General features: G+C 43.5%; 1 protein-coding gene across 1 annotated transcript in view; it reads left to right on the plus strand.

Annotated features, from left to right (window-relative positions):
• Positions 1 to 382: 382 nt before the first annotated feature.
• DHRS7C (dehydrogenase/reductase 7C) overlaps positions 383 to 14577 on the plus strand; it is a 54863-nt gene continuing 40668 nt past the window's right edge. Inside the window, exons 1-3 of the mRNA XM_030534855.1 lie at positions 383 to 511; positions 1015 to 1174; positions 6455 to 6567. Coding sequence (XP_030390715.1) covers positions 1021 to 1174; positions 6455 to 6567 — 267 coding nt within the window. The 5' untranslated portion in view covers positions 383 to 511; positions 1015 to 1020. The remainder of the gene's footprint in view (positions 512 to 1014; positions 1175 to 6454; positions 6568 to 14577) is intronic.

A 14577-nucleotide genomic window follows, 5' to 3' on the forward strand; every position in this document is an offset into this window, starting at 1 on the left:
TCTCCTAACAGCTACCTGGGTGATTAGATCGTAGATGGAGAAGTGAATATTCAGACTGAAGAAACACAAACTATTTCCACTGCATCTTTTGAAAAAGAAAAAGAAACCAGAAGCTTTCTAGTGTTATTGGGCTTGTACAAATGCATAATATCAGTTGAAGCCTAAACCAAACAACAAGGTTATCCAAGGAACATATTCTCACTTTATCATAAAGGCAAGTCACAAAAACATTGAAGCTTCTTTGTGCAGTTGTTTTAGGACAGTGCAAAGAGCTCTAAAAAGACTTTCGAGCCCTGTGAAACTAAATAGGTCAGGCATGTGGATCGTGCTGTAGATACTATATTTACTTTTTAAAAAAACTCTTATGCAGCTGAGAACTATACATAGCTGTTCTCTTTCAAGACAAGTGGCCTCAGTACATAGCCTGCTTTCCAGAAATGCTGAACAAATTTGATTAAAATCTTAGAATAAATTAGTTACTTATCTGCTCCTTGACTGCTTCATATTCATAGTAAGTTATTCTCTTCTCAGTACTTCTGTAATATGTGAAATGTGTATGTTCTCTTATTCTTTATCTGGTGATAACAATGATAAGCTTTTATCTATGTAGTTCCAATACGAATAGGAAAATGTATCAGAGATTAATGTAACATAGTTTTGCATCCCTTTGGTTAAACTGAATTAACTCTTGCAACTGTGCAATTCTGTTTCTAGAAGAGAACTGTCATGAATAAAATGACAAAAGGCTGTGACTATAATGTGTAATAGTGAGAAGGAAAATGAAGCCTATCTGATAAAAATAGGGCCAATTTATACCATTGATTTTCAAGCTAAGTTTTCTCTTGAAACTGAAAAACTGGTGACATGCTGTGGCTGCTGCTGTCTAATATAATCCATGCATTCTGCTTATCTTTTCCATGAATGGAGACAAGGATTCATTTGAAAAGATATCTTGAAAAATATGAAGAATGGCTCATTTCTATTGTGACTCTAACCTGGTCTATTTTCTTTCAGGTAAAAATGGGTGTCCTTGCTGTGCTTATTTTTCCTTTGCTCCTTTTTGGAATCAGTGGAATTATATATATTTACCGAGCAGTTGGTCGGCTAATGTCAAAGTCAGCTGTGCAAAACAAAGTGGTAGTGATTACCGATGCCATCTCTGGACTGGGCAAGGGTAAGCTGTCAGGTTTGGGGATTTTTTACTGTTTCATAAAGTGAAAGAATCATTTTATCTAGCATGGGCATTGTCAGATGACCTTATATGCCTGTTACCTTATATAGGATATGTTCACCTGCAAAATGGAGAGAAAGCAAATATAAATAGAAACACGTACTACAATTTTGGAATGTGCACTCTTTGTTCCCCTTTAGAGGAACTGCAGCTGATTTAAATGGACTACATTTTTAATTTATATATCTATCTCAGTTGAATAAGAAGTTTGAGAGTAAAATTAAGATTGAATTATTTTTAGCATTCTGTCACTGTCAGATCTAATTACATGTACAGTCACTATCAGGTGGCAGCATATCATTATAAATAGATGATTCATATAACCAATATAACCCATAAGGACTTTACCACTCCAACTCCATTAGGCCTTGATCATGCAAATATTTATATGCATGCTTAACTTTAAGCATGAGGAGTCCCATGGGCTTCAATACAATAGTAAGATTTGCGGGATCTGGGCCTGAGTGGCTTTGCAATGGCACATGCCCACAGTGCCGGTGCTTCCGTTTAGGCGACCTAGCCAGTCACCTAGGGCACCAGGATTTGGGAGAGCGCCAGACTGCTCCAGTGGACCTCCCACAGGCGTGCCTGCGGACGGTCCGCTGGTCCCGGGGCTCCGGTGGAGCATCTGCAGGCACGCCTGCGGCAGGTCCACTGGAGCCGTGGGACCAGTGTACCGTCCGCAGTGACGCCTGCGGCAGGTCCACTGGAGCCACGGGACCAGCAGACTGTCCGCAGGAACGCCTGCGAGAGATCCACTGGAGCCACAGGACTGGCGAGCTGGCCCTGCGCCTAGGGCACCAAAAACCCTCGCGCCGGTCCTGCAGGCACATGTGTGTGTGCTGCAGCAGACAGTAAGTATCACAGTGACCAAGTGGCGCGGCTATCTCAGTTCATGCTATATAGTCACATAAAGCTAGCATAGCGGTTCATTGAGATGCATATCTGTCTTGGTTACTTGCTCTAGACGTATCACATTGCCCTTCCGCATTATTTTATTTATATTTTAATCTCTATTAATTGAAAAATCTATAAATATTCATTTATATTCCTTTTTAATGGTTTGTTGGTTATTAGTACTATATTAGATCTTTATTTCATTTCATTTTTAAAAAACAACTTCACCGGTTTGTGTTTTCTGGGGCCTCACCACTCCTTTCAGCATAGAAGGGCTGAGTCATTTCCATCCTCTCCGGGGATAGGACAGCTGCTGCTCTTTGCACAGACATTCTCATATTACATGTAGAACATGCATTCTAAAGGAATGTTTTCATATTTAAAATTGTGCCTTTGTGATTTGGTTTGGTTTGGTTTAAAAGAACCACAGCCTTTACACTTTGTTTTTTCTTTCCAGTTTTTTCCTACACTAAATGGGAGATGTTTGGGATGGATTTTTGTTTTCAGAGAAGTTTTCTTCAGGGAATTATCTGTGTGGTAGAAAAGGAAACTAGGCTATTTTATGTGTAAATAAACGGGGAATACAGTTGCCATGAGAAAGAGAATGGAGTTGGGAGCAACATTACCTCCCTCCTGAACTCTCTGGTATCTAGCATCTTAGCCAGGTGTCTGCACTACCCTACAGTCCTGCCACACAAAACATAAGAACGTGCATTGAAAAGCATTCAGAGAACCCCTTTCATAGACTTAGGCTAGCATCCCATGCAAAACCAGCCAAGCAAGCACATACACAGAACAACTGACTTCTTCAGACAAATAGCTGCAAACATCTTTCTTCTGTATGCCCAGTCTGCTGGAAGATCAACATCTCCACTGCTACCCCTGCTCCCTCAGCAGTTTCCATATCCCAAAGCCACTGCTCACACTGCATGGTACATAAACTGGAAGACCCACCATTAATGCTATTTATACAGTTAGTTTCTTAACGCAAGGCAGTAATACAGAGAGCAGGTCTGCATCCTCTGCAAATACACAGCTCTATGAAACAGAAACTAGTAGGCACAACTGTAATTCAATATGGCTTTCCTGCAAAGCCAGAGAGAAAGAATACAATTATTTATGACTAGGTGTGGTGAGCTCTTCCTTGGAGAATCCTGTTTCAAATATCAAATCTGTCTTTCTGCATTACTGATGTGGCTTGCATCTTTACAGGCCAATGACACCAGGTCATTCCAGCAGTGCGCTATCCTATACAGTATTTGAAATTGTCACTGTATATGAGGGGAGGAACAAGTCCATTTTACAGAGCCAAGTCTGAGGCAGAAAGCTGAATGAGACACTATGCTGAGCTTGCAGTACAGTACACTGGTTCTAATCCTTCACTTGGCATGGGACTACCTTGCAGCAACATCTGCCCTGAAAAACAAAATAGTTTATTAATAGCTGTTCCATGGAATCTCAGTTGAAAAGGAACATGGGACAATCTATGTCATATTTACTGCTATTGCAAGAATCCCGCACCAGAGATGCAGCTCATCATGAATGGATATTGTCCCCAGCCATCATGCTGCCACATGTGTGTAAGTGTACAGGAAGATAGGGCCAGCTCTATAAGGGATTTAGGTGTTTCAGTGCTCAGCATTGCAGCACCTAACTTTCAGCTACCCTGCCATCCAGTTGCAAGAAAAACAGGGCATAAAACAAACTTTAGTTAAGCAACTGCTTAGCTAATTACCCGTACCACTTTTCCTGAGGTTCTTTTAATTTTAATACCTAAGGACGTGAGAATTTAATTCAGCTTTATAGAGTTATATTAAATATCCTTAACGGCAGCTTATAAAGGATATAAGAAGACAAAAATAGTATTGGACTATGATTTTTCTAACATAAAGTAGAAAATTGGTCAATATATCCATTTAGGTTTTTCAGACTCAAATCACACTAGACAATAACAGATATATTCAGTTACTGTGTTGGGAAGGTGACTTTGTTTAGATTCTTGACTAAGAGTCAAATAGGGATTTAGTTGTGTCAGTCGCTTATCAACTCTGGTGTTGCTAACACAACAGAGGAAAAACAATCCAAATCTGGACCACAAGACAATTTGGCCAATTACTTACTTGTTAATTCACCACCATCTCCTTCCCATGGATTTATAGCAGTGAAACCTTTTAATCTATTTCCCAGCATCTGACTCCTAGTTATCTAAGATGAATTCCTGCATTTATGACAGCCTATATAGAGTGAGTGCTGTTCAACAAGTTTGCACACTTGGTCTAATTTTATATCTGTATACTAGAACTTGGAAGGCAATATGAAACCAGTAACTATGGTAGCCACGTGTACAGTGTTTCAGTTTTAGTTAACATTAACTTGTTCAATTTCAAAGCTACTTTACAATAAAATTGGAACCTGTTACAAAAGAAGGCCACAGAGTTTAATCTGTGACAATCTTTAAAGCATGTACACTTCCTTACTAATTAGGTACCCAGTTTCAGGAAGTGGCCAGCTGATTGATTTGGATTGTCACCCAAAAGAAAGTTTGTGTGTTATTTATCACCAGATGTCTGCTCAGTCATCAGATTTCGTTTTAGTTATAATTCCCAGCAGGTGTTAACGCTCCAGATGCAGGTAGAGCAAAGGACAGGCACGACTGTAGTCTTTTTCCAGTGCACTAGCAAGCAACCTGAACTTCTGGAAATGTCAGAAACCATGGTAGGGATGGTCAATCCTAATGGTTGGGCCTATACTGGTGTCAATGGTGCTGGTGGGCTTGTGTAGCCCAGGCTGAAGCCTGTGGCACTGGAATCTCACTGCAATTTTTAGTCAGTGTGATGATTTGTCAGTTCCCATAACTGTGTTACTCCCCCTGCTTCAGCAAGTGAGACCTTTGCTGCTGCTAAGCTCTGTGTATTGTCAGGTTCCTGGCTCTCTAGCCTGTCTGCCTTGCCAGCAAACTCTTCAGGGCTCTGCCAGTCATAACCTTGCCTAGCATGTAATAGTCAGTGAACCTCAACTCCCAAGTTCCTCATTGATGCCTCTGTCTTCAGTGTTCAGCTCTTCTTACTTTAGCATCCACAAACCTTATCAAATTTGTTGTGCCTTCAACAAGACAGTTCACAGGAGCTTATTAACTTAGTTTATTCACAAAAGGACATAGGGTTACATGATACCAAATATAAGGTATAACTCAAAATGCTTGGGTTTTGACTCTTTACGTGAATGATAACCTAGGGGTTCTTTCTGCCTCTCTTTAGTAGTTCAATAACTCTTTGAAATCTATTCTTTGAAAAGTAAGCCCCAACAAAGTTTCTCTCTTCTGCTGGAATATAGATGTCATGCTGTGTTCTCCCCTGCATGTTAGCTTGATACCTTTCTTTATTTTGTTTGTAAATGTATTTTCATTGTCTCTGCCTGATGGGCAGGCAGGTCAGACAAGGAAATCCACATTCCTTTGTCTAAAGCAGACTCGTCTTAGACGTTGCTTGCTAAACACTTCTTAAGGACATAATTCCAATACATAGCCATACCTCTTTGTACACACCCTGTGCATGCACCACACAATGAGTTTGAGACTAGCGTGTTACCAGTTTGCATATGATGCCTTACATGACACCTTTTACATACATATTCTGACAACAGTGTGTCAGGTACAGTCGTCAGTCAGGCCTGACAAGAGTTGCTGACACAGGGTAGAGAACCACCAGTGGGCCTCTGTGTCACATTGAGCTAGCTAGTTTAAAGATAGTGCTGGTACAGCTCCATGAACTGCAAATTATATCCTCATTGCAGTGTAAATGTAGCCTCAGAGCCGTGACCTGCAAGCTCCTTGGCTATTTAGACTTTGGTTAGATCATGGGGCTAGAGTGCACCATTCTGTATGCTTTTAATATTGAAAAAGATGTTAATCTGTTTTGTACTTACTGTTCATGTATACATTTCCTGTACCATGCAGGGGTTTTATGTTTCTTCGTTATTTTTTATTGTTTGCTTTTTTCAAAAATAATGAAGTTTGAAAAACACATTCAATTTCATCATAGCAGAAAACTGACTTGTTACTGCAGCAGAAAGTCCTGTGCCACCTTACAGACTAACAGACGTATTGGAACATGAGCTTTCATGGGTGAATACCCACTTCATCGGATGCATCGGATCATATGCATCTGATGAAGTGGGTATTCACCCACGAAAGCTCATGCTCCAATACATCTGTTAGTCTACAAGGTGCCACAGAACTCTTTGCTGCTTTTACAGATCCAGACTAACACAGCTACCCCTCTGATACTTGACTTGTTACTGTTCCTTATTAATATATTTATTTTCCAGAATGCTCTCGAGTCTTTCACTCTGGAGGAGCGAGGTTAGTGTTGTGTGGAAAGACATGGGAGAAGTTAGAAGCCTTGTATAATGCTTTAATCAGTGTGGCAGACCCCAGTGTGGTAAGTATGTCCTCTCCTTCCTTTGTGCCTTGTCAAAGTGTACAGATCTGAAGGGAAAATATTAATGATCTGGTGCTTGGTGCAGTTTTTACATATAAATTAATCTAGGATAGTGGTTGTTAGAGCATTTATGGCTTGTACAAAGTCCATTTTCAATCCTAGTGCCCACATGTAGGCTGATAAAGTCATATTTAGATACTTAAATATATACAGGCTGATTTCCAGAAGTGCCAAAAGTCCACAAGATCTGCTGAGACCAAAGGGAGCTGTAGGCACTCAGGCTACTTTTATTTAGGTCCCTAAAAATAGCACATGGGCCCTAATTTTAGGCATCTGGTTTTGAAATGCTTGGCCCCAGTGTGTCAACTCCCAATTCTGCCCCAATTTAACAAAAATCAAAATGTATATCAATTACACAGACTAGCCCAGGTTTTCTGCTCATGCTGAGCATTATGCTAACTCAGAGATTTCCTGACCGTGGCACTGGCCAAGGCATAGCTTAGCCACAGCAGGTCTAACTTCTCCGCTGCTCACAGCGTCATAGAGTTTGGGATAAGCCAAGTTGTAAGGACAGCCTGGCCACATCCCTTTAGTCTCAGGGTCACCTGCCCCCAGTATCGAGTGGCTGGAAAGGGGAAAGATGAGTCACGCTGGCACTCAAGCACACCCTTTGTGCTGTGGGTGCCTAAGCACTATACATTAGCTTTGTGCCAGCAAGGAGAATCATAGAATATCAAGGTTGAAAGGGATCTCAGGAGGTCATCTAGTCTAACCCCCTGCTCAAAGCAGGACCAATTCCCAACTAAATCATCCCAGCCAGGGCTTTGTCAAGCCTGATCTAAAAAACCTCTAAGGAAGGAGATTCCACCACCTCCTAAGTAACCCATTCCAGTGCTTCACCACCCTCCAAGTGAAAAAGTTTTTCCTAATATCCAACCTAAACCTCCCCCACTGCAACTTGAGACCATTACTCGCTGTTCTGTCATGAGGAATGAAACCCAGGGCTGTCCTTAGGATTGATGGGGCCCCATGCGGTATTATTAAACTGGTGCCCCTATGCCCGATGGCAGCCCAGGTTCACATGCGTATGTTAGATCACTTTTGAAGGCTTTTGAGGGATTTATTTAAAAAACGATATGTCTGAAGATCCAAGCATTTAAAGCTAAAGATGAATACTCAGATTGTGCATCTAAAAATCTATGCAAGGATTTTTTAGAGATGTGATTTTATAACCTTCATCAACTCACTAATGAAATATTTGTAAAGCAAATTTTAAACTAAGGTCCTGTAGACTGACATGTTCTGAGTAAATATTAGGGTCATGCACAACTGTTTTGGTGAGAAACTGACAGTATATACCAGGGGGTTGGCAAATGCCTGTTAAATGGCTTCATTACCACTTGAATGGCTCTTTAACAGTTTCAGTGTTGTGCTAATAGGGCTGGCAGGCAGGAAGCTTTTAAGTACTAGCTCCTCTCCAGAGGAAGACTCACCAGGCTGCTGCAGCCAGCTGCGGTGGGTGCCTGCAGGAAGGGTCAGAACAGGGATAGGAAGAGGCAGAAGGGGTACACTAAGACCCAGGGGTGCCCCTGTCATAAACAGATTGTTAAGGGTTAATGTCTCTTCTACCTGTAAAGGGTTACAAGCAGGGAACTGGACACTTGACCAGAAGACCAATCAGAAGACAAGATACCTTTAAATTTGGGTGGAGGGAAGCTTTTGTGTGTGTTCTTTGTCTGTTGTGTGTTTTTCTCTCGGAGGGTCTGAGAGAGACCAGACATTACTACAGGCTCTCTAAGTTTCTTTTCAAATAGTAAGTAAAAACAGGCGGTTTAGGCTTTTTGATTGTTTTACTCTATTTGCAATTATGGATCTGGCTGGTTAATGTTTATATGTGTTGTTGCTGGGAATATTTTGATTTGTATTGGTACTGGGGGGAAAGTCTCTTTCTGGTGTCTGTAAGCTATAGGACCCTGTAATATTTACATCTTGAAGTTACAGAGATAATTCTTTACTTTTTCCTTTCTTTTATTAAAAGATTTCTTTTTAGAGAACGTGATTGATTTTTTTTCTTGTTTCCCTTGTTTTATTCCAGGGGATTGGGATAACTCACCAGGACGGGTGGGGGAGATGGGAGGGGGGGAGAGAGAGAATCTCTCTCTGTTTTCCTTGAATCTGTTTGCCTCTTTGTGGAAGGGAAGGGAGATGCTTCTCTGTATGGTGATTTAAGAGGTTGGATCAGTATCTCTCAGGATAGCCCAGGGAGGGAAATTCTGGGAGGGGGAAAGATGGGGAAATGGTTTATTTCTCCTTGTTTTAAGAACCCAAGGGATCTGGGTTCTTGGGGTCTCCAGGGAAAGTTGGGGAGGTCAGAGTGCCCCAAAACACTATATTTTTGGGTGGTGGCAGTGCTATCAGATCTAAGCTGGTAATTAAGCTTAGAGGATTCAGGTGCTAGTATCTCATTTTCTGAACTCTAAGGTTCAGATCTGAGAGGGAATGCTATGACACATGGTGGCAGTGGTGGGATAGATAAGAATCCAAAAGCCAGTTAGATTATTAATTTGCTTCTCTGCTAGCTGGTTATAAGCAGAGGGAAGGGGTTTATTTTTTTTAAACTGCAGCCAGAGGAATTTATTTTCCCTTGCTCCATTCTAGCTGTGCATAGGGAGGGCTATTAAGGTTTAACGATGGTCGTTTGTTAAACAAAGCAGCCTTAAGTGGTCAGCAACGCACTCCAGCCAGGATACATTTGTAAATGAAAGAGAGTTTTCTTTTGCTTTTTAACTCTTTCGGGAGTGGCTAGTAAGTTAAAAAGGACTCTGTTGCTAAGCAACCCCAGGAAGCCAACAGAGAACCAGCATTTCAGGCAGTAAACACCAGAGGGCGCCTCAGCACAAGAAAGCAGGAACCATGAGTTCCAAGGAAAGCCTGAGACAGGAACGAGCATGGCAACAAGCCATAGACAAAGAAAATGATCATAGGAGACGGATGGAACTAATTAATGCAGAACTAGCCAAGGAAGAGGCAACCCACGAAAGAAAACAACAGGAAGAAGAGGTGGCCCACAGAAGGAAACAAGAAGAAGAAGATGCAGCCCACAGAAGACAGATAGAACTCCGGAGGGAGGCCCACCGACAGGCCCTGGAATTAGAACAGGCTAGGCAACAGAACACAGCCAATCCTAACAACCCTTTGCCAATAATTGTTCCACAGCACAAGAAATTTCCCACCTACAAGGCAGGTGATGACACTGAGGCCTTCTTAGAAAATTTTGAAAGCGCCTGCCTTGGGTACAGCATTTCTGAAGACCAGTACATGGTAGAATTGAGGCCACGGCTCAGTGGACCTTTAGCAGAGGTTGCGGCTGAAATGCCTAAGGAGAAAATGAACGATTATACATTTTTTCAAACCAAGGCCAGACACAGAATGGGGATAACACCTGAACATGCCCGTCGGCGGTTCAGAAACCAAAAATGGAAACCAGATGTGTCATTCCCCCGACACGCCTACCACATTGCAAAGAATTATGAAGCCTGGATATCAGGAACAAAGGTTAACAATATGGACGAGCTGCATCTCCTGATACAAATGGAGCAGTTCTTAGATGGTATTCCTGAGGAAATAAAGAGTTACATCCTAGATGGGAAACCCAAAATGGTAATCGAGACGAGGGAGATTGGAGCCAAATGGATGGAAGTGGCAGAAAAGAAAAAAGCTACTGTCTAGGGGAACGAATACCCCAGAGGGCACACCGACAATAAACCCTACAAGCGAGGGCAGCCAAAGACCCCACCTACAACCCAAGGAAAGCCACAGACGCCCTATTCTTCCACCTCACCAGTCTCCAGTAACCCACCTCAACCCAGTGACCAGTCACCTGGAAGATGCTTTAAGTGTAATGAACTGGGACACATGAAGGCCAACTGCCCAAAGAACCCCAACCGAGTGTAGTTCATTACACCACCATCACACCAAAGATCCCCAGGCCCAGATGCCTCTCAAATACCCTTGGAGCGAAGGGAAATTTTGAGAGTGGGCGGAAAGAAGGTTACCGCGTGGAGAGACATGGGGGCACAAGTGTCAGCTATCCACCAATCCTTCGTTGACCCCAAATTCATCAACCCAAAGGCCCAAGTGACAATTCACCCCTTCATGTCACAAACTGTAGACTTGCCTACAGCTGAACTGCCTGTCCAGTACAAAGGCCGGTCAGGAATGTGGACTTTTGCAGTCTATGACAATTATTCCATCCCCATGCTACTGGGGGAAGACTTGGCCAACCAGGTGAAGCAGGCCAAGAGAGTGGGAATGGTTACCCGCAGCCAAACCAGGCAAGCTTCCAGACCCATTCCTGTTCCTGAGCCGTCCACAGAGGCCCCGTCTGTGTTACAAGAGACCCAGACAGAGGTAGTGGACCCGGATCCCATGCTAACAACAGAAACAGCCACAGTGCTTCCAGTCCCAGACCAGGAACTGGAAAAGCAGCCAGCACCAGAACCATTGCCAGCACTGACGACAGTGCTTGCAAATCCATCTTCAACCCCAACGCCAGAGGGCGCCAGCGAGCCTGAACTGGCAGAAGCAGCAGACAACCACACCCAAGAGGCTCAGCCAGAGCCTGAAATACCCCCTGGTGCACCAGCGGAGAGCGGTTCACCAGCAACGGAAACAACCCCATCACCTACATCGCTTCCAGAGGGACCAAGCCCAAGTCCACAGTCTGAGGAAGAACTGGTGTCTCCAGCTTCAAGGGAACAGTTCCAGACAGAGCAGGAAGCAGATGACAGCCTTCAGAAAGCTTGGGGGGCTGCACGGAGCACCCCACCGCCTCTCAGCTCTTCTAATCGATCCCGGTTTGTTGTAGAACAAGGACTTTTATACAAGGAGACTCTTTCTGGTGGACACCAGGAAGAATGGCATCCACAAAAACAGTTAGTGGTTCCAGCTAAGTACCGGGAAAAGCTCTTAAGCTCAGCCCATGATCATCCTAGTGGCCATGCTGGGGTGAACAGAACCAAAGACCGGTTGAGGAAGTCCTTCCACTGGGAGGGGATGGGCAAGGATGTTGCCAAGTATGTCCGGTCTTGTGGGGTGTGCCAAAGAGTGGGAAAACCCCAAGACCAGGTCAAGGCCCCTCTCCAGCCACTCTCCATAATTGAGGTCCCATTTCAGCGAGTAGCTGTGGATATTCTGGGTCCTTTCCCAAAAAAGACACCCAGAGGAAAGCAGTACGTACTGACTTTCGTGGACTTTGCTACCCGATGGCCGGAAGCAGTAGCTGTAGGCAACACCAGGGCTAACACTGTGTGCCAGGCCCTAACAGACATTTTTGCCAGGGTAGGTTGGCCCTCAGACATCCTTACAGATTCAGGATCTAATTTTCTGGCAGGAACCATGAAACCCCAAATTTTTGGGTGCCCTGTGCAGCTGCATATGTAGCGTATGTCTAAGGATGACCCTGATGAAACCTATGGTAGGGACTGTGATCTCAAACCTATAAGATCATGGCCGTCCAGTGGACAATTCCTGCTTTCATTCCCATCCTGCCTTGTGCTGATGGCTATTTCATGTCACAGTTTATCAAATTTAGTGTCAGTCCTTCAGCCCTTACTCACCTGAGTTGTCTCACAAGTAATCCCTTGAGTAAGAGGTAGCTACTTGCAGGAGTAAGGGTTGCAGGACAGCACTCCTACACTGTAAGCTCCTCTGGGTACTGGACTGTGTCTTTTGAGGGGCAAATCCTGCATTGATGTGAATAAGGAATTGCTGCATCTACCCTTTTTTTAATTATTGCTTTGTGCACCTTTGGCACTATATAGATAACAATACAACAGCACGGTGATGTTGGTTTATGCTGGTTTCATCAAGGAAAAAACATACTTTTTAGACAATTATCTGCATTGCAGCAACTCTTCCAAATGTGACTGATGGAGCTGGACGAACAAGTCTCAGGTAACAGGTTGGCAATGAATTTAGATCTGAATGCACAAAAAGGAGTTAAGTGCCTAAAGTTCCAGTTTTGAGACCACTGCAATGTGCAGAACTCCTGCTGAACCCTGCAAGTGCCTAAACTTGCTTGGCATCTAAGTTTTGCAATAAAACCTCCCTCGGGGCGTGTGCTGCTGTCTCTGCGCATGCACCCTGCTGCTTCCCTGTGGGCATCCAGATACTTCTCGCCTGAAAAGGGACTTATGTGGCCAAATGCCTGTCTTGTAAATCAATCCAGGTGGATTGATTTACAAGAAAGACATATAGCCACATAGGTCCCTTGGGTGAGTTCACACCTAATAGCTGGACAGGGGAAGAAGAATCTGCCTCATGACTTTTAGTCTAATGGTCAGGTACTCACCTGGGATGCAGAAGACTCTGAGTTCAATTCCCCCTTCTGCCTGAGGGGAGGAATAGATTTGAAAAGGGATCTCCTACCTCTTAAGGAGTGCTCTAGCCATTGGGCTGAGAGATACTCTGATCTGGAGTTACTTAGTCTCTTTGGGAAAGCTGTTGCCCTATGGATAAATAATTAGGGTCAGTGGGGTAGGGGATGAGACAATTATTGATTTAATCATAAGTGAAGCACAGGCTCTTCCACAGGTGCTAGAACTAGGGGTGCTGCTGCAACTCCTGATTTTAAGTAGTTTCCACTATATAAAGAGTTTGCAGTTTGGTTCAATAGCTCTCAGCATCCCCCCTATAAAAATTGTCCCAGCACCCCTGGGCTCTGGTCCAAGAGATGAATATAGCCGAACTTTTCAGTATTAGCAAGCATAGTGTAATTAAATTTAACATCTTTCATGGGGAGGAATACCAAAGAAGCCCACCAAAGTAGCCTTTAACTTCAGAAAGGGGAACCACACAAAGAGGAGGAAGCTAGTGAAATGCAAATTAAAAGGTATAGTCACAAAAGTGAAATACCTGCAATCTGCATGAAAACTTTTTAAAAACACCATAATAGAGGCTCAAATTAAATGTATACCCCCAAAAAGTTCCACCGTGCCTAAACAACAAAGTAAAAGAAGCTGGGAATGGGCAACGGGGGATGGATACTTGATGATTACCTGTTCTGTTCATTCCTTCTGGGGCACCTGGCATTGGCCACTGTTGGATTATGGGCACTAGAACTGGACACAGTATTCCAGAAGTGGTTGCACCAGTTCCAAATACAGAGAAATATAACCTTCCTACACCCACTCAAGATTTCCCTGTTTATGCATCCAAGGATCACATTAGGTTTTTGGCCATAGTGTCACCTGGAGCTCATGTTCAGTTGATTACTCCCATGACTCCCAAATCTTTTTCAGAGTCACTGCTTCCCAGGAGACAGTTCCCCATTGCATAAGTGTGACCTTCATTTTTTGTTCCTAGATATTTAACAGTACAACTGGCAATGTTAAAATGCGTATTGTTTGCTTGTGCTCAGCTTACCAAATCAGTAGCCTGTCCTCTCCATTATTTACTATTCCCCCAATCTTCATGTCATCTGAAAACTTTAAAAATGATGATTTTATGTTTTCTTCCAAGTCACTGATAAAATCTCAACTAGTGTGGGGCCAAGAACTGATCCTTGTGGGGCCATGCTAGAAACACTCATTCAGTGAGGGTTCCCCATTTACAGTTACATTTTGAGAACTGCCACTTGGCCAGTTTTTAGTCCATTTAATGTGTGCCATTATCAGCAGGTAAGTATGCCCAGTGGTCTGTGATGGGATATTAGATGGGGTGGGATCTGAATTACTACAGAGAATTCTTTCCTGGGTGCTGGCTGGTGAGTCTTGTCCACATGCTCAGGGTTTAGCTGATCGCCATATTTGGGGTCGGGAAGGAATTTTCCTCCAGGGCAGATTGGCAGAGGCCCTGGAGGTTTTTTGCCTTCCTCTGAAGCATGAGGCACGGGTCACTTGCTGGAGGATTCTCTGCAGCCTGAGGTCTTCAAAGCATGATTTAAGGACTTCAGTAACTCAGACATAGGTTAGGGCAGGGGTAGGCAACCTATGGCACGGGTGCCGAAGG

Source organism: Gopherus evgoodei, chromosome 15 (assembly GCF_007399415.2).
Source record: "Gopherus evgoodei ecotype Sinaloan lineage chromosome 15, rGopEvg1_v1.p, whole genome shotgun sequence".
NCBI classification, from domain to species: Eukaryota; Metazoa; Chordata; order Testudines; family Testudinidae; genus Gopherus; species Gopherus evgoodei.